The sequence below is a fragment of the Spermophilus citellus genome (genome assembly GCF_964194105.1).
Source record: "Spermophilus citellus genome assembly, chromosome: 6".
Classification (NCBI taxonomy): domain Eukaryota; kingdom Metazoa; phylum Chordata; class Mammalia; order Rodentia; family Sciuridae; genus Spermophilus; species Spermophilus citellus.
Genome location: NC_138187.1, coordinates 135,210,651 through 135,234,838, shown reverse-complemented (window position 1 = coordinate 135,234,838; position 24,188 = coordinate 135,210,651). Strand labels below are relative to the sequence as shown.

General features: G+C 50.8%; 1 protein-coding gene across 2 annotated transcripts in view; it reads right to left on the bottom strand.

Annotated features, from left to right (window-relative positions):
* CACNA1S (calcium voltage-gated channel subunit alpha1 S) overlaps positions 1-24,188 on the bottom strand; it is a 62,770-nt gene that overhangs the window by 25,004 nt on the left and 13,578 nt on the right. For both annotated transcript variants that reach the window (XM_081297281.1, XM_081297282.1), the window contains exons 3-18: positions 21,360-21,499; positions 19,499-19,641; positions 19,200-19,352; positions 16,813-17,018; positions 15,788-15,891; positions 13,936-14,081; positions 13,475-13,556; positions 11,800-11,960; positions 8,491-8,716; positions 8,111-8,318; positions 7,018-7,138; positions 6,365-6,479; positions 5,180-5,273; positions 4,422-4,491; positions 1,481-1,613; positions 484-613 (exon numbers count right to left, since the gene is read on the bottom strand). In XM_081297281.1, coding sequence (XP_081153407.1) covers positions 484-613; positions 1,481-1,613; positions 4,422-4,491; positions 5,180-5,273; positions 6,365-6,479; positions 7,018-7,138; positions 8,111-8,318; positions 8,491-8,716; positions 11,800-11,960; positions 13,475-13,556; positions 13,936-14,081; positions 15,788-15,891; positions 16,813-17,018; positions 19,200-19,352; positions 19,499-19,641; positions 21,360-21,499 — 2,232 coding nt within the window. The remainder of the gene's footprint in view (positions 1-483; positions 614-1,480; positions 1,614-4,421; positions 4,492-5,179; positions 5,274-6,364; positions 6,480-7,017; positions 7,139-8,110; positions 8,319-8,490; positions 8,717-11,799; positions 11,961-13,474; positions 13,557-13,935; positions 14,082-15,787; positions 15,892-16,812; positions 17,019-19,199; positions 19,353-19,498; positions 19,642-21,359; positions 21,500-24,188) is intronic.

Genomic DNA, 24,188 nt, shown 5'->3' with positions numbered 1-24,188 from the left:
ATCATCACCACCGTTACTATCATCATCACCATCACCACCACCACCATCACCACTATCACCATCACCATCACCACTACCACCGCTACCATCACCACCATTCACCATCGTCACCACCATTACTATCATCATCACCATCACCACCACCACCATCACCATCACCATCACCACCACCATCACCACTATCGCCGCTACCATCACCACCATTCACCATCGTCACCACCATTACTATCATCATCACCATTATCACCATCACCACCACCACTATCACCACTGTCACCACTACTGTCATCTAAAGCACTCAAGTAGCCACAGCCCATCCTACTCCCGCTGTGACAGTACTGTCTAGGAGGGGCGGAGAAGGCAGTCTGGATCTTTAGGAGCTTAAGCTAAGAAACATTGCTTTAGCCACAGAGAATATGCACTTGCACTCTGGGCACCAGAAGTGTGGGGATGGCCGAGGCCTGGCATGGGGGTCCCCATCACCTGGTTCCGCACAGACTCGGCCCGGATGGGGTCCTCAGCAGCCAGGGCAGCACTGCTGAGCAGGATGAAGAGCAGGATGAAGTTGGTGAACCAAGTGGCATTGACGATGCGGTGGCACAGGACACGGATCCTGGCAGGACAGAGTAGGGGGGCAGGGGTGCCGTGAGCTGCTAGCAGTTTAAGCCCCATTAGCCACCATCCTGAAGAGGGACAATGGCTCCTCTCCCTTTTCCCCAGGCAGTAGAGAAGGATAGCCTTGCATTTGTATGGTACCCTGACTGAACAGGAGGGGATTCTGCCTCCCGGTTAGTTCCTTCTGTCTCTGTCCCATATTCCCATGCAATCCCTCCACCATCTGCCCCTTCTCCCAATGCACCACCTCACTGAAGTTTCCCTGCAAAAAGGATGGGGCAGGCTGAACTCCATCCATGATGGCAGGCAGGTGACACTCTGTGAGATCTAGAGTCTGTATATCTTTGTGTGTGTGTGTGTGTGTGTGTGTGTGTGTGTGTGTGTGTGTGGTGCTGGGGATTGAACCCAGGGCCTTGTGCATGCAAGGCAAGCACTCTACTAACTGAACTATATCCCCAGCCCTAGAGTCTATGTATCCTAAAGCTGTAAAATTATGAAGCCAATACAAACTATAGCATTTCTCAGCTCATGCACTGGTGATGTCTAAATCTGCTCTTAGCAAGGAGCCAATAAACGCGGTTCTCCTAGGTGTAACTGATAGTGGTCACTTATCTTTTAAGTCCTCCTCCCAACCCACCCCCAGTGTTGGGAGTCAAACCTAGGGCCTTGAAAGTGCCAGGCAAGCACTCTACCACTGATGCCCACCCTAGCATCCTGAACAGGGCACAAGATGTTAAGCTAAAGGAATGAGCTTCTCTCAGTGTAGCTGTAGGCATGAAGAAATAAGAAAAGGTCTTTAAGGGGAGAAAATGGCTCTCTGGGAGTCCCATGGGTCACCCCACACAGCAGCCAAGGGACCACCTACTTATTGGTGGGGCTGAAGATGAAGAAGGAGCTGGCTTCTGGGATGGGCACTGCCTTCTCTTTAAGCTGTAGCTCGGCCAGGGGGCGTGGTCGGGGGCTCACTGGGATTTCAGGCTCATCTTCTTCGTCATCCCCTGTGGGGAGAGGGGGAGATATTAGGGGTGTCTTCCCAAACTTTGCTTCATCTTTGGCTTCTGTGCTCAGAACCCACCTAGGAGTCCCTGCAGCCAGCAAGCAAAGTGGGTGGCAAGCCAATATGGGACTCTAGGACATTAGCAGGGACTAGCCTAGGTATCTCTCTTGCTCTGCAGGGATCAGACTTGAGCTGTCAGGGGTCTGTGGGGCGGACCCAGAGTATTTTGGGATTAGGTCCAGGAACAAAGCCCAGGAGTCTTTGTTGCTGCCCTTTCTGTCTCAAGACTGGATCATCAATACCATGAATGCATAGTAGCTGGGGAACGGGGTGAGGGGCTGCTTCAGGAGACTTGAATTCTGTCCTCATTCTGCCACTGACTTGCTGTGCAGTGCTAAACAAATCTGTGACCTTCCGAGTTTCAACTTCCCAATTTGTTCTTTTTATTATTTTCTTTTTCATGGTGCTGGGGATTGAACCTAGGGCCTGGCACACGCTAGGCAAGTGTTCTGCCACTGAGCTACAATCCCCCAGGGGCTTTCAAATTTGTGGAATTGGCCTGTAATCCCAGTGACTTGGGAGGCTGAATCAGGAGGATCACAAGTCCAACTTAGCGAGGCTCTAAGCAACTCAGTGAGACCCCGTCTCAAAATGAAAAATCAAAAGGGCTGGGGATGTGGCTCAGTGGATTCAACCCTCAGGACCAAAAATCGAAACAACAAAAAAATAACAAAAAAAAAATTTTGTGAAATTGACAAGGGGCAGGAAAGTTGTTAAAATAAATGGAGTCAGCGGTCTCTCTTCTAGGATTCTAAAAATAATAATTTGAGAGAGGAACTTCCTGTATGTAAAAAAGAAAGAAAGAAAGAAAGAAAGAAAGAAAGCAACCAACACTTCTTGAGCTGCAGCGCAACCTCAGGACCAGGGCAGGTACTGGGATGGAGGAGGGAGGGAGGGAGAGAGAGGAGGATATAGACACTGACAGCACATCCAAGGTCTCACGGCCTCTAGGGGGAGCTGAGGGCCTGAAGTCCTCTGCTCCAGGGCAGAAGGTCCCAGGGATGGTGCTGGGGCTGTGCTAAGCAGGGAGAGTGCTGGAAGAGGGGTCCCCTCACCCTCTACCTTCTCTCTTCTCCCACCCGCCCTGGCAGAGACCCTCAGTGCAACTCAGTGAGACCCTGATTCTGGTCTCCCCATTGAAGACGCCTGAGGGTTCTCATCCATCCAAATCCCATTCTCTCTCCCCTCCACTCCTGAGAAACTAGAGAGAACTCTTGCTTCTTCCTCTGAATGTGTGTCCTAACCTGACATTTCCTGTCCTGCCTGGGCTGGCAAGGACCCCAGGCGCACACTTTCTGCTTAATTGTAGAGACTATTAATTCTTAGAGTTGGCATCTGGTAGCATCTTTGCCTCCTTTCCCTTCTAATTCTCTTTTCCGTTGTCTGTGCCCAACTTATTTCCTTTAGTGCACGTATCTTTTGTTGTAGGCCATTTCAAATTCTTTTTAAAATCAATTAATTAATTATTTTGGTACAAGAGATTGAACCCAGGGGTGCTTAACCACTGAGCCACATCCCCAGCCCTTTTTATTTTTTTATTTTGAGACAGGGTCTCCCTAAGTTGCTTAGGGCCTTGCTAAGTTGCTGGCTTTGAACTTGCGTCCTGCCTCCAGAGCCCCTGAGATTGCAGGTGCCCAGCTTGAATTATTTTTAGAAAGAAGATATAAACACAATCCCTCCTCTTGCTAAGACCTCTCCTCCAAACACCCAGCCCACTCTCCCTGCCCTCCTTCTCCTCTGCAGCCCTTTCTCCTCTCTTCCCCTCAACTTTCCTACTTCAGCCAGTCTCCACCCAATCTCCAGCCACCCACTTCTAATAGATGACACCTGTGAGGTGAGACAACTCCATATGAATTATTCTAAAACCCCAATCTTCATTTCTGGTAGATACTGGAAAAACATTTTATCAGTCTTACTATACCATCTCCATTCAACCCACATTTCATTTCTCAAAATCCTTGCATATATTCATTCATTCATTTTACTGAGCACCTACTCTATGTCAAACACTGTGCCACCCAGAACCCAAAACTTCCCCATGGAGCTTAGAGTTATTGGAGCAGATGGTCATTGGCTGATTCCACAAAGGGACAAAAAATTGCCCCCATGACCCAGTGCTCTATAGGACCCATGAGTGAGCTGAGCAAAGCCTGGGAGCTTTTGGATACCAGGACTCTTCCAGGTGGACTTTTAGGATTAATCCAGCCTGATTCAGCTTCCTCCATGTGTCTTCTCCTTGGTCCAGATGGATAGGATTTCTGGTTATGTGCATTTAGATGCTCAGAGTTCATCCATAGCTGTGTGTAATCCCCCCTTCCCATCCCCCTTTCATCTTTTCCTTTTGGATTCCACACAGTGCCACACATGGATGGGTGTGCACGCTCTCATTGAGGGTCCACTCTGTGTGACTACTAGGAAGGTCATATGTAACCCACCAGTCTCTGTGCTTTCAAAACCAGGTCCTCAGCACTGAAGCATGCATTCAGCACTCAATAAAAACTTGCAGAGGTAAACACAAATAAGATGTGTGAATTTTTCTACTGTGTGTGTTGTAGGGAGAGGTGAGCTGGCAGATAGATGGCTTATTTGCAAGGTTGGGTGAGAAAGGGATGTCTCCCTGGTCCTGACCTCCATATGGAGGAGTTTGAGTAGGGGACACACAAAATATTGCCCATGAGGAAAAGGTGGCACCAGCATATGCCTCTTTAATCCCATCACCCTGCTCCAGCCTAGGCTCGAAGATCCTCACCTGGGAAGTCCGCTGAGGGGTAGGGATCCTTTACCTCATTGACATTAGATTCAAACTCATCAATTTTCAGCTGCAGGAAGAAACATAATAAAGAAGATGGCAAAGCACAGCTGCAGTTACATGTCCTGAGCACATGCTGGGGACCAGCGTAGCATTCAACCTCCAGAATCCTCTGTAGCCTGAGGGACAGGCGATACTGTGGTCATCCCTGACCTACAGACCAGAGCCCAGGCCCAGCAAGGTCAGACAACTTGTCCTGCCTCCATGAGACACAGTCAAGGCCCACGCTTGTCCCAGCCTGTGTCCTCTGTTGGGTTCAACAGTGGAGATGGACTCCCCAGACCAGGCTCCCCAGCCCCTCTGAGCCCAGTTCCCTAACTCTTTGAACTCCATTTCCTTAGTCTCTGGGAATGTCAAATCATGTCAGGCTGAAACGGGCAGGGCAGGACTGGTGGGGAGTCAGTCCAGCCTCTCAGTAGGCATGGGTGTCTTAGGGAGGTGGAAACCCCTTGCTCTAGGGCAGGAAGCTGGAACTGTGAGGAAGCCTGGTTCCCTGATTGGAAGGCCCCGGCCTCTCAGTACAGGATTCCCTGGAGCCGATGCATCCACCAGTCCTCCCCCCAACAGAATGCAGGGGAGCCCTTACCTCTCTTCCATCTCCCCTTCCTGCCCCACCAATGCCCTGAGGCATGGAGGAAACCAGGGGGCTTTCAGAACCCCTCCATGTAGCCTGTAAAGCACCTCATATGAGGTCTCACCTTGGCGGTGGTGGGAATGCCCTCACCCTTGGGTTTCTGCTCCAACTTCTTGGCCATCATGGTCTTCTCTTCCTCTGACTTATCTGGGAGACCCCTGGGTTGGAAAACCAAGGAAACCTGAGGTGGAGTCCCAACCAGACAGTTGTCAGGGGTCTTCTCAGCCTGAAAATTCCCTCGGAAGGATCCCACACCAAGGGCTCAGGGGGTCTCTGTGCAGGAAGGTGAAGGACTGGCTACCAAGTGGGATGGTGGTGGACCTGGGCAAGCCCTTTCTCTGATGAGAGGCCATGATACACAGCTCAGGCTTGAGACTCACTGGTCAGCTATATTCAGTGTTTGTTGATAGTGAATGGGTGGAAAGTGGCTTTGTACTTAGTTCATATAAAATTCATGGAAGTGGTTTGTCCAAGATGGTTTTAAGCTTTGTAAATGTCTGGACTCTACTGCTGGTCTCTCTTTCCCCTCCTCTTCCCATGTTTTGTCCACAGGAATGGGCACTCCATTCCAGCAGGCATGGGCATTGGGAGAAGCAGGGCTCCATCCAGAACCTAGTTACTCCAGTGTGGCCCTCCAGTGACAGGCAGGGTTGGCACCACCTTGGAGCATGCTGGAAATGCAGAACCTTGACCCACCCCACCTGGTTCAGACCAGTTGAAACAGAATCTGAATTTTAACAAAATTCCCAGGTGGTACATTTGTAGTTTGAGTTTGAGAAATGCTGTCTAGACCAGTCCTACTTCCACCCCCAGAGGAGAGTCCCAGGCTACAGAGAGTGACATGACATCCCAAATAGGAGGTCCAGAGAAGCCAACACCCACTTCACAGATGGAAGGTGCCTGAGGTTCAGTAAAGGACGACTCCCTCCAAGAGGTACAGTGACTCAGAGTAGTAGGGCTGGGAGGAGAAATCCCAGAAGCCCTCATGCGGGTCACCTGGCCCGATGCACCAGGTTCTGCCATCACATCTCCTGAGGCCTGTGTAGAAGGCCATCCCGCCTCTAGTCCTGCCCCCAAAATGACTCACAGGACTGCAGCAACTCTGGCTGTCCTAGCTGTAGGAGTGGGCCTAAGGGAGAGGCCACATGGCCCCTCATCATTTGGCTCCAGGGAAAACCCCCTCCCCCAGATGGAGGCCACAGTGGGGCCCAGCGCTCCAGCTCCCTCCTGCTGAAGATACAGAACTCACTTGGACATCTTCCTGCGTTTCCTCTCCTCGGCCTTGGCCTTCTGGGCAGAAGTCAGGCTCTCCGCCTCAGCCAGGTTGTCCACAGCAATGGCCAGGAAGACGTTGAGCAGTATGTCTGAGAGAGCTGAGCTAAAGAACCTTGGGTTGGGGTGAAAGGAAGCCTCTGCCTGTGTTGACAGGACCTAACGCCCGCTGGGGTAGTGGAATTTCCCTTGCTAGAGAGGGTGCGAGCTCAGGGACACAGGTCAGGGCCCTCAGAGAAGCCTAGCTGCAGAGGGTATCCATGAGGGGTTCTGAACCCACCACGGCCTTTAAATCCTATCCATTTCCTGCCATAACTGATCTCAGCTCCTGCACCAGGCTACTACATGGGGACCACCATCGGTACTGCTCCTCAGCTAAACCCTGTGCTTCCTCCCACCTGCTCCAGGCTGGTTGAGGTCAGTTTCTCCCCATGACCAATCATTCCTGCCATGGTCCTCAAACATTTCTATTGGGAGGAATCACCCCATAGCCACACCTGCCCTTGCTTTGTCCTATCCCCCCACTTCATGAGTTAGGACCTCCCCTCCAGCCAAAGGGCCTGGCTGCCTTGTAAGTGGGCACTCTTGACCCCTCCCTAAGTTCTCTGCACCCTGCACCCAAGGGGATACAGTTGCCACAGACGAAAAGGATGATGAAATAAATACACACAAGCACGCCGGGGTAGGACGGCCCCCCATAGGCCATGATCCCGTTGTACATCACAGAGTTCCAGTCCTCCCCTGTCAGGACCTAGGGGGAGAGGAGATGAGAGGGTGGGCATGCAGACCCGAGAGTCTTCCGTAGGGACTGCATTGTTCAAAAGGCCTCTTCTGGCTCCGTCATTCTCCCCAGTCTGTCCTCTTTATCCCAGGGCACAGGTGACTGGTCCCTGCCCTCCCCATTGCCTCTGTTAATAGCATCTCATCCAGTTCTGCAGGGCCAGGGAGTTTGATGAAGGGGTCCCTTTCCCAGTTTTGTTCCCAACCTCCAGGCTAAACTGGATGGCACCAGCCAGGCCCCCTGTCATCCCAGAAATGGTGTGAAATAGCAGGTCCCTTGAAAGCCATGATGTCTGACCAGCCAGTGGGGTGAATGGAAGAAAGAGAAAGTGGAGCCGTCCAAAAGACCAACTGCTTGTCACACACCACCCTTCTTGCTGGTACAACAGGAGGTGTTACCTGAGAGGTACCAGCTATAACTGAAAGGAGTTTTTCCTACATTACACTAGGCTAGCTCTGTGGGAGGCAGTGGCTCTGAGGGCTTCTCACTGGGTTACAGACACACTCCCTTTGGTGGCTCCTAGGGAACAGGTGGCAGAGCCATGCCTCCCGAGTGAGCAATGTTTCATGCATCCCTCGGGCTTTCCCAGGGTGGGCAGGGAGTACCTGACTTGTCTGGCTTTGTCCTCAGAGACACGAGCTGCACGCCTCTGAACTCCCAGCGCACCCTAACTCTAGTCACTCATCATCTGTTATCCTACCTACCTCTCTGCAAGGACCAGGGACCAAGAAATATCAGACAGATTGGGCCCAGCCCCACTGAGGACACAGGCCAGCAGGCATGACAGTGGCAAGAAGTACAGGGGATGGGGGAGACCAGAGGAGGACACCAGCAGATCCAAAAGGGATTCCCAGAGAAGGTGGTGCCTGTCCTGATCTTTACGGACAGGAAGCAGGATTCGGTAACTGCACAGGAAGAGAGATGTGCAGACGGACGGCCTACCTGGAAGACGCTGATGAGGGCCTGGGGGAAGTTGTCAAAGTTGCTGCGCCGCACCTCGGTGTCTTCAAAGTCATACCTTCCCCCAAAGAGCTGCATGCCCAGCAGGGCAAAGATGATGATGAAGAGGAAGAGCAGTAGCAGCAGGGAGGCGATGGAGCGGATGGAGTTGAGCAGGGAGGCCACCAGGTTGCTCAGCGATGTCCAGTACCTTAAGGGAAGTGCACCGGGTGGGGAGGAGGCAGAGTCCTCTCACCAGCACTCCCAGGGGGATGGGTGGGCTTGGGGAAAATGGCTTGGAGGGATGGGATGCACAGGGGAAGGGCTGCCTGGGGGACAGAAGCCCTGGATTCCCAGCGCATGAACACTGGCTCTTTGCTCACTTTGTGATCTTGAAGATCCTCAGGAGGCGGATGCAGCGGAGCACGGAGATGCCCAGGGGCGACATGGCGCCCGACTCCACCAGCAGGATCTCCAGGATGCCGCTGCACACCACGAAGCAGTCGAAGCGGTTGAAGATGGACATGAAGTACTGGCGCAGGCCCAGCCCGTACATCTTCATCAGCATCTCGATGGTGAAGAGGGACAGCAGCACCCGGTTGGCGACATCTGCAGGCAGGCACCACAGCCTCCCATCATGCTCCTTTCCATCTCCATCTCCAGTCCTTTGCCCTGGACGGAGCCTCCACCCATACACCCTCCCCGGGTTTCCAAGGCACGATGGTTTTTTACCCTTCAAAACTCAGTAAAACCTGGTGAATTTTGCCCACTGAAGGAAACCTAGTCTAAATTTCCAACAAGCTAAGTCGTACCATATTTAACAGGAAGAGAATTTCATCACTTTTAGTTTCATTTATGTTCATTAAGCTCTGCTTTTGCCTCCTTATCACATACACCGCCCCACCCCACCCCACAGAGGAGCCCTCCAGGGTCTACAGCCAATCTGTCCTCCTGTACTTTGCCCTGTCCTCCTTGGGAAGCCCCTGACCAATGCTCCTTTGTCTTTCCTTATATGTCTGACTTCTTTCTTTCAAGTGGACCCTTGCATGGCCATTGAAAAAGCTCAAGTCCATCCCATTCACTCTCTGTTGTCTGAGCTCTTTCCTCCTTATCCCAGCTAGCTTCCTGAAAGAGAGGTCCACACTGCACTCTTCACTTCCCAACTGGTTCTGTCCCATTTGTTCTTCAACCCATATCCATCTGGATCCACTCTCATCATTCCACCAACAAGCTCTCCAGGGTCATCCATCACCTCCATGTTGCCCAATTGCTGGATGTTTTAATCCTCTTTCTTTCTGGTCCCCAGCAGCCCTGGCTCTGTTGAACATCCTTCAGCCTTTACAGACATTCTTTCTCTTTCTCTCTGGCTTCTGTGATACTACATCCTTGTGGATTTCTCTTCTCCTCTGGTTCCTCCTAAGCCCCCTCGGCAGATGTATTCTTTACTTCGACATTGAATGAGAACCTGAGCTATACACTTGGGTGGACACAATCTCCTGGTGATCTGGCAATCTTCTAGGATTGTTACTTCAATGCTGCCCCTGCCAATGACTCCCAGATTTAATTCTTGAAGAGATTTGGACCTCTGTGCCAAATTCCAGACATGTTTTTTTCATCTGCTTCCTGACCTCTTCATTGGGAGGTCTCAAATGCCCAAGACCAAGCTGATCCCCTCCTATCTCACCAAGCACATGTGGTCATTGACCATCTTCCCCATCTACCATCATCCACTAATTGGCATAGGCCAAGAACCTCAAGTTTACCTCTGACTCCACTTAGTAGGCAGTGTCCCCAGCTTCCCCACATTTGGTCACTGACAATGTGTGGTACATTTAATAGGGTGTTCAAAAGATGGGGGTTCAAAAGAATGAATGAAGATAAGAACAGATGCACGCAGGCATCTGATCAGTAGCGTTGTTTCCTATTTCCTTCCCAAGTCTTCGATTTCTTTCTTTTAAGAAATTTAATCTCCTTCATCACATAATATAGTAGTCTCTTGCTCTGTCCTGTTAGTTGAGGTTCCTGGGGTTCTAGCTCCCATTGCTTGGACCTGAGGCCTCCTCCTCAGGGGAGCTCTGTCCCTTATTTGGTTTGCAAGTTTTTACTGTGAACTCATCATCAGGAAACATTTTCCCTGTGGGGATTCTGTGTGCTTTGGCTCCTTGAAGCATCCTTAAAGAGCAGTTGTGTTTGCTTCTCTTGGGCACCCTGGGGATTTCACTTCTCTGCAGCCAGTGTCACAGAGGCTTTTTATGTTTGTGTCTTAGCTTACCCTCTTGGCACCATGACAGGTAGTGAAAATTGGACCCCATGCTTCCATAGGGCACAGATCAATTCCGATTTTTTCACTTGAGACATTTTTTTCTTCCTTCCAGGGCGCCAGCAGGGAAAAACTTCTAAGCTCCTCGTGTGGTCCAATGGGCAGGGAGAGTTTTGCTTACTTTACTTGGGGGCAGCTTTGCTAGGGCCTTGGTGCTATGCTATGTACCAGCCCAGGGCCCCATCAGGCCCCATCTCGTATCCCTGCTTAGACATTAAAAGCCCAGCTGCTACCCTTGAGGGTTTAGGTCTAAATGTCCCTGGAAGTTAGCTCATGAGCTCACTCGTCTGGCTTTTGGCCGCCTCTTTGTTTCTGCCACCCAGAGACTTCTTTCTCATAACTTGAAATGGTGTTATTATAAATCAGGCAGCATTGTTACATGTTTGTAATGGGAGAACACTTAGTTTGTCCACCATATTGGAACTGGTTCTTCTTTTGTCTTGCCCAACCCTTGGTCACAGTCCTTAGCTCTGCACACAGAGGACTTTGACTGCATGGATGAGGCTCATTTATCTTCTGCAAAGACTCAAGTCCCATCCTGTTACATTCATCCTTATAACTTTTCACTGGCTTTCCTTTGCCCAAAAATTATTCTTCCAACACCTATGACAGCATATGAGGTCTGTTATAAGCAAAAGCAACTCTGCCACTCTTGGTCACATTCAAAGTTCAATGGATCCCCAAGTTCACATCTTCACCGTTTTGCATGCATGGTCCCTCCTGCAGGAATCCCTGCCAACCTTTGACCTCCTGGGCCATGTCTACTTCTCCTTTAAAATCATGGATCTCCAGAATCTCTTCTGTGATCCTCCTCTAGCTCCCTTCCATCTGCTCTATCAATGGCCTTCTGGATGGCCTTGAAACTATTCCCATGTCCTCTCCTCTGGCTAAGTACACTCCTTGAAGTAAAGAGCAGTGAATCGACTCTTGTATCCTGAGTTCTTTTTCTATGCTTTAGTATGTACTCAATAAATAGTTGGTGAAAGATTGTTCCTTGTGGTAGGATTTGAGCTCAGATGCTTGGTGCTCTAAATTACTAGTAATCTTATATGCAATGATCTTTGATTGAAATAATTTGCCCAGTCACTTGGGTAAGCACTAAAAGCTCTCCCAATGTGTTGCTGTCACGGGTCCTCATGGATAGCAAAGCCTTGAGGAGGAAAGTTAGGTGTGTCACCTTGCCTGTCGAGATCTCTATTTTCCCATGTAAAAGGAGGGAGTTGAATTGCATGATCAATCCCAGCAGTCAATAATTCCTAGAAAGTGAGGTCAACATCCAATTGACCTCTTCTGGTCAACCCCATGATACCCTTGGCAGGATTTAGCATCAAGTCCATGTGCTCCCTTCCCGAATTCCTTCCCTCCAACTCACCTTGCAAATGGGTCAGCCAGAGTGGCTGGTTGTGGTGCTCTGAGGCAATAGACAGGGTGTTGAGGGCCACTATCAGGATCACCAGCCAATAGAAGACCTTGGATTTCACAAGGTCGTGACACTTCCAGCGAAAGACACGATTCCACTGCCGCCAGTGCCGGCTGAGGGAGGGGACAGGAAGATGGGGGCCAAGAGCTACTTTGCTGGAGTCCACCTTTCTCCAGTGACACTCAGCTGAACTCCAGTCACACCTGGTCAGAACACCCTCTCTCCCCTCCTGCCACACAAGAGAGCTCAGGGCATGAGTTCCAGAGCCCGGCTGATTGAAAATCTGGCCTCTTACTGCAAAGTTCTTCATATTGCAAATGAGAATAATAAGGATGCCAACCCCTGAGGCAATTAAATGAGCTGATGCGAGGAAAATACTCAGCCCTGAGCCTCACACAGGAGTTGCATGCATTTTAATTTCAATTAAAGCAACACTGAATGGTCCCAATAACTTAAAAATGTCTGGGATGGTCAGGAAAAGCCACTTTAACCATTTATATGGCCTTTTTGGTGAGCAATAGGGCCCCATTTATCAAAGTTTAAAATCTATATTTCTTTTGACCCAGAAATCCCATTTCTAGACTTCTGCCCAGAAGAAATGGTCATGCTTTTGCACAACACAGGAAAGACTAATTAGATACATTTTGGTACAACTGTACTGAGGAATAGTTTATATTCAAAGATATGTTTTTAAAAAGGTATGTATGTGTGTGTGTGTGTGTGTATGTATGTGTGTGTTCATAGATCTGTGATTATATGTATACATAGGTGTAAAAATGGATAATTTTAAGTAAAAATAGATAATTTTAAGTAAAAATTATGTCATGAGATGATATGCATATTGTATTCATTTATTTAACAAATGTTTGTCAACACCTTCTATATGCTGGGCATTATTCTAGTCATTATAGTGACAGTAGCCCTCATCTGCCATTATGAGTAGGCCACACAGCACTTATAACATAAATAACTCCATTATGTAGCAAACAAAAAAAGCAGAAAATCGTGTGTGTATGTGTGTGTGTGTGTGTGTAATAGAGATGAAAGCACAGAAAAGATCTTAGAGGGCTACTTGGCTAACTGTTACCATGGTTACCTCTTTGAAGGGCAGTAGGGACTTTCATCATTTCTTTAGTGTATTTCTCTATTGTTTGATCTTTCAAAAATCAAGACTGTGTGAATTTGTAAAAGACAGCCTACCAATCAAACAAACCCTCCTTAAGACAAAGGCAAGAGCTTGGAGCGTTGCCTTGTCTCCAGACGCTTGGTCAGGGCCAATTCTTAGGAAGCCCATGTTGTGTGTCCTCCCTTCCCTTGTGGAGGTTTCCAGCCTCACCCAAGCCCACCTCCTAAGAGAGCAGCAGCCAGATGTGCTGGCTGCCCCAAGGGCTCCCTGCTTCTTCCTTAAATGGTATATAAATAGGTCACCTGCTCAGGGCCTTCTCTGTGTGTTCCCTGAGCAGCAGGACACTGCCCAGTCCTCAGAGCAAGAAGAACTGGCCCTATTTTCTTGGAAATCTGCCTTTCTAAGGGCTGGGATGGTGACTGGAGGGGAAGGTAACTAATTGGAATCTGACCCCATGTCTCAGCGAGAGGGCCAGAAGCTGGGAGATGGTCAGGTACTCACATGAACTGGATGATCTTGTTCAAGCCCTCTATCTCATACAGGCTCTCGGTGTCAGAGCCACCTCCATCCAAAGACAGCCGCCCTAGGGATAGGACAGATACAGAAAGTCAGCCACAGGAAGGACGCAGCGGAGTTAGTTACCTCTGGGAAGGACGGTGCAATCGTGAGCCTGGGTCCTCCTGTGATTTCCTGAGATTTCAGATTTCCAAGAGCCCTCATCTGCCATTGTGAGTGGGCCACACAGCACTTTGGGAAGAGCCCAGGGCACCCCTGGATTCTACCACCTGGGGTGCAGGGGCTTAGGCAAGTCATCACCCTCAAGGGCCAATGCTGTCCCTGCCCAGGGGGCCTGCCAGGCTTTCGCACATATATAATGGCCTCACTGCTCTCTGTGGGAACGGATGGTGGGGTGTGGCTCAGTAGCGGGGACGGGAGGCTGACTGTGGCCCTGGGGCCCAAACCTTCTCTCAAGTCCTCCACGTCCATGACCTCGCCCTGCGTGATCCAGCTCATGTAGCCCCGGAGGTCCTCCTCCAGCTGCTGCTTCTCCCGGAGCTTTTGAAAGGTCCCCCTGGACTTGGCCTTCTCTCGCTCCTTGGTGAATTCCCTGAAATGGGACGGGGGGAGGCAGGAGGGGAGGAAAGAGAAAAGAGGGGAAGCCTGAGCTTCCTGAAGACAGTGGGCTCACTCTGTGCCTGGATGTGCCCCCTTCTGGCTGTGGTGTTGCCTGGGGTCTGAGGTGGCCCTCCAGGTGGCTCAGGGTAGCACCTCTCTCCCTTCCCCTTCCTACCTCCGGAACACCTTGGAGGACCACTCAGCCTCCCGTATCTATTTTCCCACTCCGTTTCATTTTCTCCCACCTTATTTTGGGGTTACCTTTGAAGGTTGGGGGTTAATGACATGATAGTGTATTGTCCTGATGGATCAGCCATGGATCCTCAGAGTGGCTGGCATGAAGGGGACACTGCTTGACCCTTTCAGGTATCCTAGAAATTATTTCCACTTACAGACCCAAGGCCTTGAGGAAATTCCCCAGGCCAAAAGGCAGGCACCAGTTCTGGAAGCAAAGGACCTGAGGGAGGGATCTGCAGACCAGCAGAGGGCAGCCCTGGGTAGCAGAGGGCAGCCCTGGGCAGCAGAGGGCAGAGCCCTGAGTGGACCAAAGAGACAGCAGCAGTGATCTGCTGCTGAGATGGGCCCCGGGGGCCAGGAGGAGTCTGCTCTTAAGACAGTCACCACACCCTGTCAGGGTGGTGTCCAGGCGGGGGCTCTGTCTCTGACCTTTAGTGGTGCAGCAAAGCATGCTGATCCCTCCTTAGAACTACTATTTTGTGCAAGATGCATGGACTAAAACCACAGTTTACAAAGGGACCGATTATATTAAAGTACAGTTTTTGTACGCCACATTCTGATAGAGGAATACATGTAGTTCTTCATTAATTCATTACTATGAAGATCCAGTTGTCAACTAAATAACTATCATAATTTCAAGGTAGTAATGAGTATCACTGTTTACAGCAACTGTAATGTGACTTGGGATTTCTGTTAGGACAAGTGACGGCCACTGGTGATAACACTGTGGTCTGTCACCTATGTTCATCATTAAAAGAAACTCAATATTAATTGGAATAATAAAAAAATAAAAATAAGTTTCTCCTAACCAACTTCACAGACCCTTTGAATTCTATCTACAGACGGCCTAGGGTGGGGGAAGCTTCTAGGGTGGGGTGATTGGCTACTGCTAATCTCTTCACTGTGGCTGGGGAGGGACCCCAGCAGGATTATCTCAGAGGGAACAGCCCTCATTAATAATGACCATTAGTACTTAGTGCGCGATATGTGTTGGACTCTAAGTATTAGCTCATTTAATCCTCATAAATCCTATGAAATAGATACTAACATTATTCCTATTTGACAGATGCAGAAACTGAGGCACATAGAGGTTAGGTAATTAAACAAAGCAGTAGTGTGAGAATTTAAATGAACAGTCTGTGTTAACGAGGGGCCATACTGCCTCCTAGGCACACCCTGGGGCAGGAGGCTGGGGTCTAAGGGGCTTTGTTCAGAAGTGTGAATGCAGAAGGACAGAAGAAAGCAAGAATGGGAGAAGCTTGAGGAGAAAAGGGGAGGAAAATGAAAACCTGTAGGGTCCTGCTGCCATCTCTTATCTTTTCCTTGCTAACCAGGAAGAGTGCTCTTGGCCCAGGGGGACTGACGGGGACCCAGGGATGAGCCCAGGTGCTAGCCATACCTCCCTGCCCTGCTCTGCTCCTTCCTCCCCGCCCCCGCCCCAGCTGCCTCCGGGCTCCTTACCCACTCAGGACGCCCAGCACCAGGTTGAGGATGAAGAAGGATCCCAGCAGAATGAGGGTGACAAAATAGATCCAGGGCCACTCGTTCCCGATGGCATCGTTGACCTGGTCCAGACAAAGGTGTGAGTCCCATCCTCTGACCCCTGAGGACTTAAGTGCTCTCCCCAGGTCTGTCCACTCAGAATCCAGCCACTCCTGGGCACAGGGAGAGACACCATTTGGGCCAAACAAGGAGACTTTTTCTCCTTGCAGACTGCAGGGGGCCTTGCTTGTCTGCCTGTCCTAGGCCATCTACCCATTTTCCCTCACCAAGGTATCTCCCATGTGCCTCTGGACTAGGCTCTGTGGATGCCATGTCCAATGGTGTTGTTTGTTTGTTTTGTACTAGGAATTGAACCAGGAGTGATTAATTACTGAGCCACATCCCCAGCCCTTTTTGTTTTTTATTTGGAGACAGGATCTCATTAAATTGCTTAGGGCCTTGCTAAGTAGCTGAGGCTGGCTTTGAACTTGCAGTCCTCCTGCCTCAGCCTCCTGGTTGCTAGGATCACAGGCATGCATCACTGTGCCCTGATGTTGGTTTCTTTATGACCAAGATTTTTCAAAGTGAACAACCTCTGTGACCCCAGACAAGTCATGCAACATCTCTGAGCATTAACTACCCCATCAATTTGATGAGGATAGTGGTATGTGCTCTGTCCTCACAGGCTGGCAGCAGAGGTGAAATCACATGGGTGACACTACTTTGACAAGTTCAATCATTTGCTTCCTAGTCTGAGCTCACAAGAAGCATTCACACTAATCCTTTATATTTGTCAAGCATTTGACAGTTTTACTATTGTTCCTGCTCCAGGCCACATTGTGATTAAGAGTGCTGGAGTGGAGCCGGAACGATTAGAGTTCAGTTCTTGGGTTCTATGGCTCATCAGGTTCCTAACCGTGGGCAAGATATGTACCCTTTCCAAGCCTCAGTTTGCTTATCTGTTAAATGGGCAAAAGCAGCAGTAGGCACAGGCTCAGACCCACCCAGTAAAGGACATCTGTCCATCCCTCCATGGTGATGCACTGGTACACCGTGAGCATGGAGAAGCCAAAGTTGTCGAAGTGGGTGATGCCGTGGTTGGGCCCTGGCCAGCCGCCCCGGCACTCACTGCCATTGATGGTGCATGGGCGCCCGGAGCCTGTCCTGGCGCAGGGTGATGGCTTCTCGTTCTCCACGGTGGCCACGATATCTGTAGGCAGAAGGCAGAGTCAGTGCCAGGCCATGCTAGTAGGGGGACATTAACAGGAGATAGGATGCTCAGGGAATAGAGCAAAAGGTCTAAACCACACTGGGGTGAAGATACAGAGGATGGCCCCCCACGGAGCAGATGCTGGAGAGGAAGGGGTGGCCCAGGCCGAGGACTGGCCGTGGATGGCTATGGACAGAAGTGACTGTGCTTAGACCCCAGGGCCTCTTTGGAGAGTCTGCTTCTAGGATTAATCATCCAAAGAGGTGCAACCCATGAAGCAGGACTAGCAGGAGTGGTCTTTGTATCCACTGCCCACAAAGAGGGGGAGCAGCCTGGCTGGAGTGGGGCATGGGGCTGGGGACAGGGACTTGCATGTTCTGACTTCAGAGGCCCATCTGGGGGCTAAGATGGGCATGTTCCAACAGCACTGGGCTGAGACATCTGTCCTGCGGGGCAGGGGTCTGCTCTCCAGAGAGCAGCCAACAGGCCACAGCCTGGACTCTCTTCCCTCCCTGGATGGTGCTTTTATTGTCTGTAAAATCCTGCGGGTTCGAGGACATTCTGGATCACATTAGGGTGTTTTACAGTCTCCCTGTGTTCAGAGATTGACTTAGCTCATCGGAACCAGAACGCCCTACCTTACCCATGTTGACCAAGTGGGCTCAGTGCCCTGCAATGGGACAGCGAGGACCTTGATGGTCAGAGCAGGGCCCCTGACCCCACGAAATCAGTAACCCCAATTAAGCAGGGGCTTTTAAGACCTCCAGATTTGGACTGAAGATTGTGATAGATGGCCCCTTCCTGTCTGTCTGTCTGAGAGGGCTGATTAGGTTGCAGACCGTCATGGCCATGAGAAGAGGCTGGCATGGGAGAGGACCAGAGAGGAGCCCACTGAGAGCTTTCTTAGAGTTTGATGCCAGCATCAATTGTCCCCTTGTTGTCAAGGGATGTGAGGAGGTGAGGACCAGCCCCTGAGATGCAGTAGGTCCTGGTGTGCTATTCTGATGAGTCAGAAGCCCAAGTTTGGGGGCAGGGCTTGTCCTGATAGAGGGCACCTCTCTGTTGCCATGTTCAATATCCCACAGGCTCCCATGTAAGCAATGTCCAGGCCACGACCAGCCAAGGCTGAGGCTAAGTCCCAGCAAGCTGCTGCCAGTGTTGAGCAGCCAGTCACAGCACGAGAGACCAGAGACCCTCTCAGGGCATCGCCTTCCCCAAAATATTTTCAAAGGAAAAATTAAAACAAACAAACAAAAGCCTGGGGATATAGCTCAATGGTACAGGCTTCCTGGGTTCCACAAATATCAAACAAATAAGGCCCTCCAAATTCACGAAAACTATGAACTATTTTTGCAATAATGCTGAGATATCACTGTCCCCTTCGTCTCTCATTCAACAAATGCAGAGTGGGGTTGTCCACTGAAGACTCTTGTCCAGTCAGGCATTAAAGAGTGTTGCAAAAAAATATGCAAGACGGTGCCACTCTTCTCACTAAATATTTTTGGTTTACGAGAATATAATTATTTTTCATAAAACTATATTATCCATATATTATCTCATTTCACAGGGTTATTCCTTTCCTTTAAAAATGAATTAACAAGTTAGTATCATTTGTCTCAGTCTTCATTTCTGATGTCATGAATATCGATAGATCAAACTCACATAACTGAAAGCTCTCTGGGTCCTCCTTACTTTGTAAGAGTTTTAAGGGGTCCTGAAGCCAAGAAGCTGGAGGAATGTTGGTTTCGAAAACTTTGTTCAAGGGTCACTAGGCCTCAGTGTAGGTTATGTTTGGCAACTGGACAAATGACCCCTTTGACTCCTGAGTGTTTTCTCGAGGTCTCCTTCGGAGTCCACATTGTGGGCCCCTGCTCTGAGGAATCTCAAGGTAAAGCAAAAACTTCAGCTGCAGGGAAAGTGGAAGAGAAATCCAGGCTCATCCCAAGCCTGCACCTCAGTCCATGACTGGCCCACAAAGCCTGGAAGACGCCAGGCGTGGGGCAGGTCACTGCCTTTCACTGACGGTGGCAGAGATGTCCTTCTTCCAACTCCTCCTGTCCAGGGGAAACCCATTTCCCAGGCCAACAGGTGTGGGAGGCAATGGCCTACCCTGGAGTTCTTCACTAGCATTAGTGTCCCCCTACTTTGAATTGTCCCACTCCATGGTCCCCGAGGGCTCACCCGTCCCGATGAAGTAGCAGGTCTTGTGCATCTTGCCCTTGAAGAGCTCCAGGCCGATGATGGCGTAGATGATGACCATGAAGAGGACGAGCAAGGCGATGTGGAACAGGGGGAGCATGGCCTTGAAGATGGAGTTGAGCACCACTTGCAGGCCTGCCAGGGTGGGCAGCGGGGAAGGGGAGTCACCTCCCTGCTTGGTCCCAGGACCCTCCCTCTCTATGATCCCTGGGAAGCCACTGGGACGCCAAGGTAGCAGGTTGGGAGAGGAGGAGGGGGTCTGCTGAGGCACCGCCACCCACTGGGCACCCCCGACACCAGCCGGAGGGGTCTGAGCACGCGGAAGGCTCGCAGGGCCTTGACGTCCAGGCCGGCGCCTTTGCTGCTCATGGGGGCCGTGTTGCTCTGGATGATGTTGACCTGCTCCAGGATCACCGTGAAGACCCTGGAATGCAGAGGACAGGGGGTGGGGGTGGGGCCAGGGGTCAGGTGGGCCACCGTCCCCATGGCCAGTGTCTCATCTGTGTTCAGAGTTCCTGGGGGGGAGATAGCAAATGTGATCATCTACTGCTAACTGGAGATTTGCTAAGAGCTGCCTGGAGAATTTATTAAAAAGGATTCTGGGGCCAGGTTCAGACTCAGTGAAAACAGTTCTGTGATCTATTTGTGATGTCTGTGTCTGCTCTTGAGGGGTATGTGCCACGGTCCCTGCCCTGAGCCATAGTCGCAGTGTCCACTGAGTACACCATGGGGGTCAGAGGGTGCTGTGCTGATCGGCCCCTCCCCCATGGTGACCTAGAGCAGGAAACCCCGGGGCAAGCTCTTCCCCGGGCTGTTTCTTTCCTGCTCACCTCCTTCTCTCTGAGTTTACTTCAATTTCCTCTCCTTCAAGCCTCCTTTCCTATAAACCCTGCCCCTGACACAGGCACCCCTGGACACACCGTATGTGAAGCCATGACGTGCCTGTGCCATCCTGTTTGGACACGTCATTCTGCAGGCCCTTGTCTCAGCTCCCAGACAGGACAGCTCATGAGGGCCAAAGCTGATTCACAGAATTCTGTTTTCCTCCTTGTGCCGAAAGCAGCACTGTTAGCAGATAAGCCACACGGTATTTATGGAAGCGAAGGGCAGCATAGTGGTTAAGGGTGAAGTCTATGGAGCCAAGATTTCCTTGGTTGAATCCTGGCAATGTCACCAGCTAGCTATGTGATCTTGTGCAAGTTGCTTAACTTCTCTGTGCCTTAGTTTCCTTATCTACAAAATGCGGGGGAGGTGGGTGGGAGAATTAAATATGATGCTATATGCGAAGCACAAAAAGTGCTCAATAACTGCTGCTGTTATAATTAGGTAGTGGTTAATAAAGGTAATGTTATAAGCTGAGTATAATTCCTGTGTTGAAGCTCTAACCTCCAGTACCTCATAATATGACTGACTTTGGAGACAGGGCCTTAAAAAAGATGATTAAGTCAAAACGAGGTCACCAGGTGGGCTCTAATCCAATCGACTGGTGTCCTTACAAAATAAAATCTGGACACTCAAAGACACACCAGGGGTGCATGTGCCCAGAAAGACTGTGTGAGGATGCAGGGAGAAGGTGGCCATCTGCAAGCCCTGAAGAGAGGCCTCAGGGGAAATCACACCTGCTGGTACATTGACCTTGGACTTCCAGCCTCAGAACTGTGAGAAAAGAAATCTCCATCAAGCCTCCAGCCTGAGGCACTTGTCATGGCAGCCCAAGCAAACTACTACAGGTTACTAAATGTCCCTTTTTGTGAACCTGAATGACAGGCAGATAATGCAGGTATGTGGAATCAATGGACAGGTGACAAAGGCAGACAAACATGAACCCCCAGCGACTGCCGGCCACGGGCCCTCACAGATGGTTTCTACTGTCGAATGGTGTGAAAGAGATGAAGCATGGAGCTGTGCCTAGCTGGGGAGCAGTTGGTGACCTGCTGGCAGGTGGCGGGTGGTGGGGGGCAGTCCTTTCTCTTCACCACACCTACCTACCCCTGGGCTCTGGCCTTTAGCAGAAGCCACCCCATGGCAGCAGTTAGCATGATACTGGGCTTCCACCCTATCCCTGGGGGCCAGTGGTGTCAGCGGTGGGCACAGAGTCCTCAGCAAAGGAGTGACTTCAGTCCGCCCTGAGCCAGACCTCACCCCAGGAAGACAATGATGAAGTCCAGCACGTTCCAGCCGCTCCGCAGGTAGGCATCCTGGTGGAACAGGAAGCCGTAGGCGATGATCTTCATGGCAGCTTCAATGGAGAAGACGATGAGGAAGAAATACTCCAGTTTCTCCTGTGGGAGTAGAGGCGGTCATGCCTTGCCTGTCCCTCCAGCCCCTCTGGCCCCACGGGTCCTCAGCACCCTGCCTCAGAACACTGGCTCCCTCTGCAGGGACCCCACCCCAGCCCCTCACACCACACAGCCCCGCGATGCCATCCCTCTCGCTTCTGGCAGTCTTTACTCAAAACTTGTCCGCTCGCCGAGGCCCTCCCTGGCCACCAGCTGCAAGTTGAGCCACCTCCAATGTTCCATATTTCTCTTTCTCCCTCATTGAGTCTCCTTAGCACTGGTCCCTAGCTAAAATACCATATGCACCTTCTTCTCTGTTCATTCTTTCTCTCCATGAAGTGGGAAGATTCTAGTCCATTTTTCCCCGTGACTCTACTTCCAGGGCCTAGAACTGGAATAATCTGGGCCAGCCCCCAAGACAAGAATCCCCTGGTGGTTTCATTTGGGCAGCCCTCTCTCACATCCAGTGGGCGGATGGTAGGAGGAGGTGGACTTCTCAGAACTCCAGAGTTGCTCCCCATTTTTGTTCAGGGTCTCGCCCTTTAGCTCATTTTCCTGTGACTTCCCTGCTCACCTGGCCCACCTAACCTGAGCTGTCTGCAGGCAGCCATGATTAGGCAAGGTGATCCAAATGTGGGGTACTCTGTGTATGGGGGAGACCCTGCAGGTAAGAGGCTCAGGTTTCAGCTCAGATGCACCCCACAGGAGGCCATGCTGACTCTTCTGGGCTCTGTCCCTGTAGCCTGATCCTCTGGGTCACCCTAGGCTTGGCTAGGTCACCCTTCCCCTCCTCTGGGCTCGGGCAAGAGCTATTTCTAACTGAGAAAGCAGGTCCCTTCTGTCAGGGCTCCAGGCTGAAACTGCTCTCCTTGCAACCATCTGAACCCTGGTTTGGTGGCTTCTAAGAGCTTTGGTCCCCACGTCTCCCCAAAGAAGCCCCGTCTCTAAGCAGTGTCAACCTGGCCTGCTACCTGGTCCAGGTGCAGAACTGCACAACTCCAGAAGGTGACAGTGACAGGTGCCCCATGGAGCTGAGCAGTACAGGGCTCCATGTTCCAGAGGCCAACCCCCATTCAACCCTTGAAAGCACTCTGGGGAGCAGGGTCTCCCTCAGTCAGTTCACCATGAAGGCCTAACTCATATTATGGACTCATGGTTCCTTGACTCTGGCAGAGCCAGACTGGGGAACTGGCCACTCCATTCATAACTTGAAAGATCATCTATTTCTATTTCCAGTTGGATAGATGTGGGAGGCAAGGGAAAAGATCTCTAAAATGACTCATTAATGTAGTTGTGACTGCAGAAATCTCCAAACAGGTTATTGAGAGAATTTTCCCGAAACCATAATTTCTCCTTCCAGGAAGAAGGGTAAACAGAGGCATATATGAACAGACCTGTCTCCTTGACCTACCACTAACCCCTTCCCTTAATGTGTAACCTCACAGCTTTCTCCATCTTCCAGAAATGATAGAATGGGGACTAGAATGCAAAGTGGTGCCATTCTGCTGAAGGGTCTGTTGCTGGAGATGGCTTGGCATCAGGCAGAGGTGCTGGGCAACCCACTTCATGCCCAGGAACTGCAAAGGGGGGTCTGGAATCCTCCCTGTTGAGAGTGGGTGGGGTCTCCTTGGAGTGGGTGACCAGTCTCTCCCTGTCTCAGGACAGGCTTCTGACAGTAAAGCACACCATCGAGGGGTGGGTATGAGGGAGAAGAGGAAAGTCAAGTCAGCATGTAAACTTTCAGATTGCTGAAAACTCTAGGGGGACAGACAGAAGTCAGGTTGAGGGGAGGGAAAACAGGACCCAAAATAGTTTCTGTGTCCACAGGCCGGGATGCCAGCCATGGACACTGTAGTGCTGCCTACACCTGTTGCTGCCTGTCCAGCTGCTGCTTGGCTCAGAGCAAATTTGTCGGGAGCTGTGGGCCTCAGATGGGGTCACTCAGGTTCCACAGTCCATGAGCTCCAAGGCCCAACCCTCTCCACCATCCTCCTGGCAGCCTGATTGTGAGTGTCTGGGTGACCGTGCACAGCCAGAGGAAACTGGTGTGCACACATGGCATGGCCCTTGCCCAGAGGGACACAGGAGAGGGATGTGTCCATTCTTGTGTCATAGGAACAATGTCATCAATGTCACACTGCCTTGGCCCCATAGCCTCCCCAGCCTGGATTGAGCCTTGCACAAAGGAACGAGGGATGGTAATTCCACAGATATTTGTTAAGCTTGGCACTGGATGTCCTGGGCAAGGCCAGGCTGTTTCCTGAGATCAAAGTCATCAACCTTCCCAAAGTACCTGTTTCCATCTGCACCCCCCCCAAGAGTCAGCCATTGGGGAGTGGGAGGGAGTAGGTCTATGGCAGACGGGTTCTCACCAACTCTATTTCTTTACTCAAGTTCCTAAGACTCCATGAATTTCGGTTTCCGTATCTGCAGAACCAAGATAATGAAAACTACCCTGAAGAATCATCTTCAGGATTAAAGGACTCCCTGTAAGGAAGGGTCTGCTGTGGCCTGGACAAAGCATGGGCTCAGGAAGTCTTACTAGAGGCTTGGGCCCTGGAAGACATTGTCCACCTGCACTGTCCTGTTGTCCATGCTATTCTGTTTGTGTTCATAGAGCTGCTGTATGTGGTCGCAGCTGTGGGTGGCATACCAGGGCTTGGCTCTGTCTGACCTTGAACTCATCAGGTTT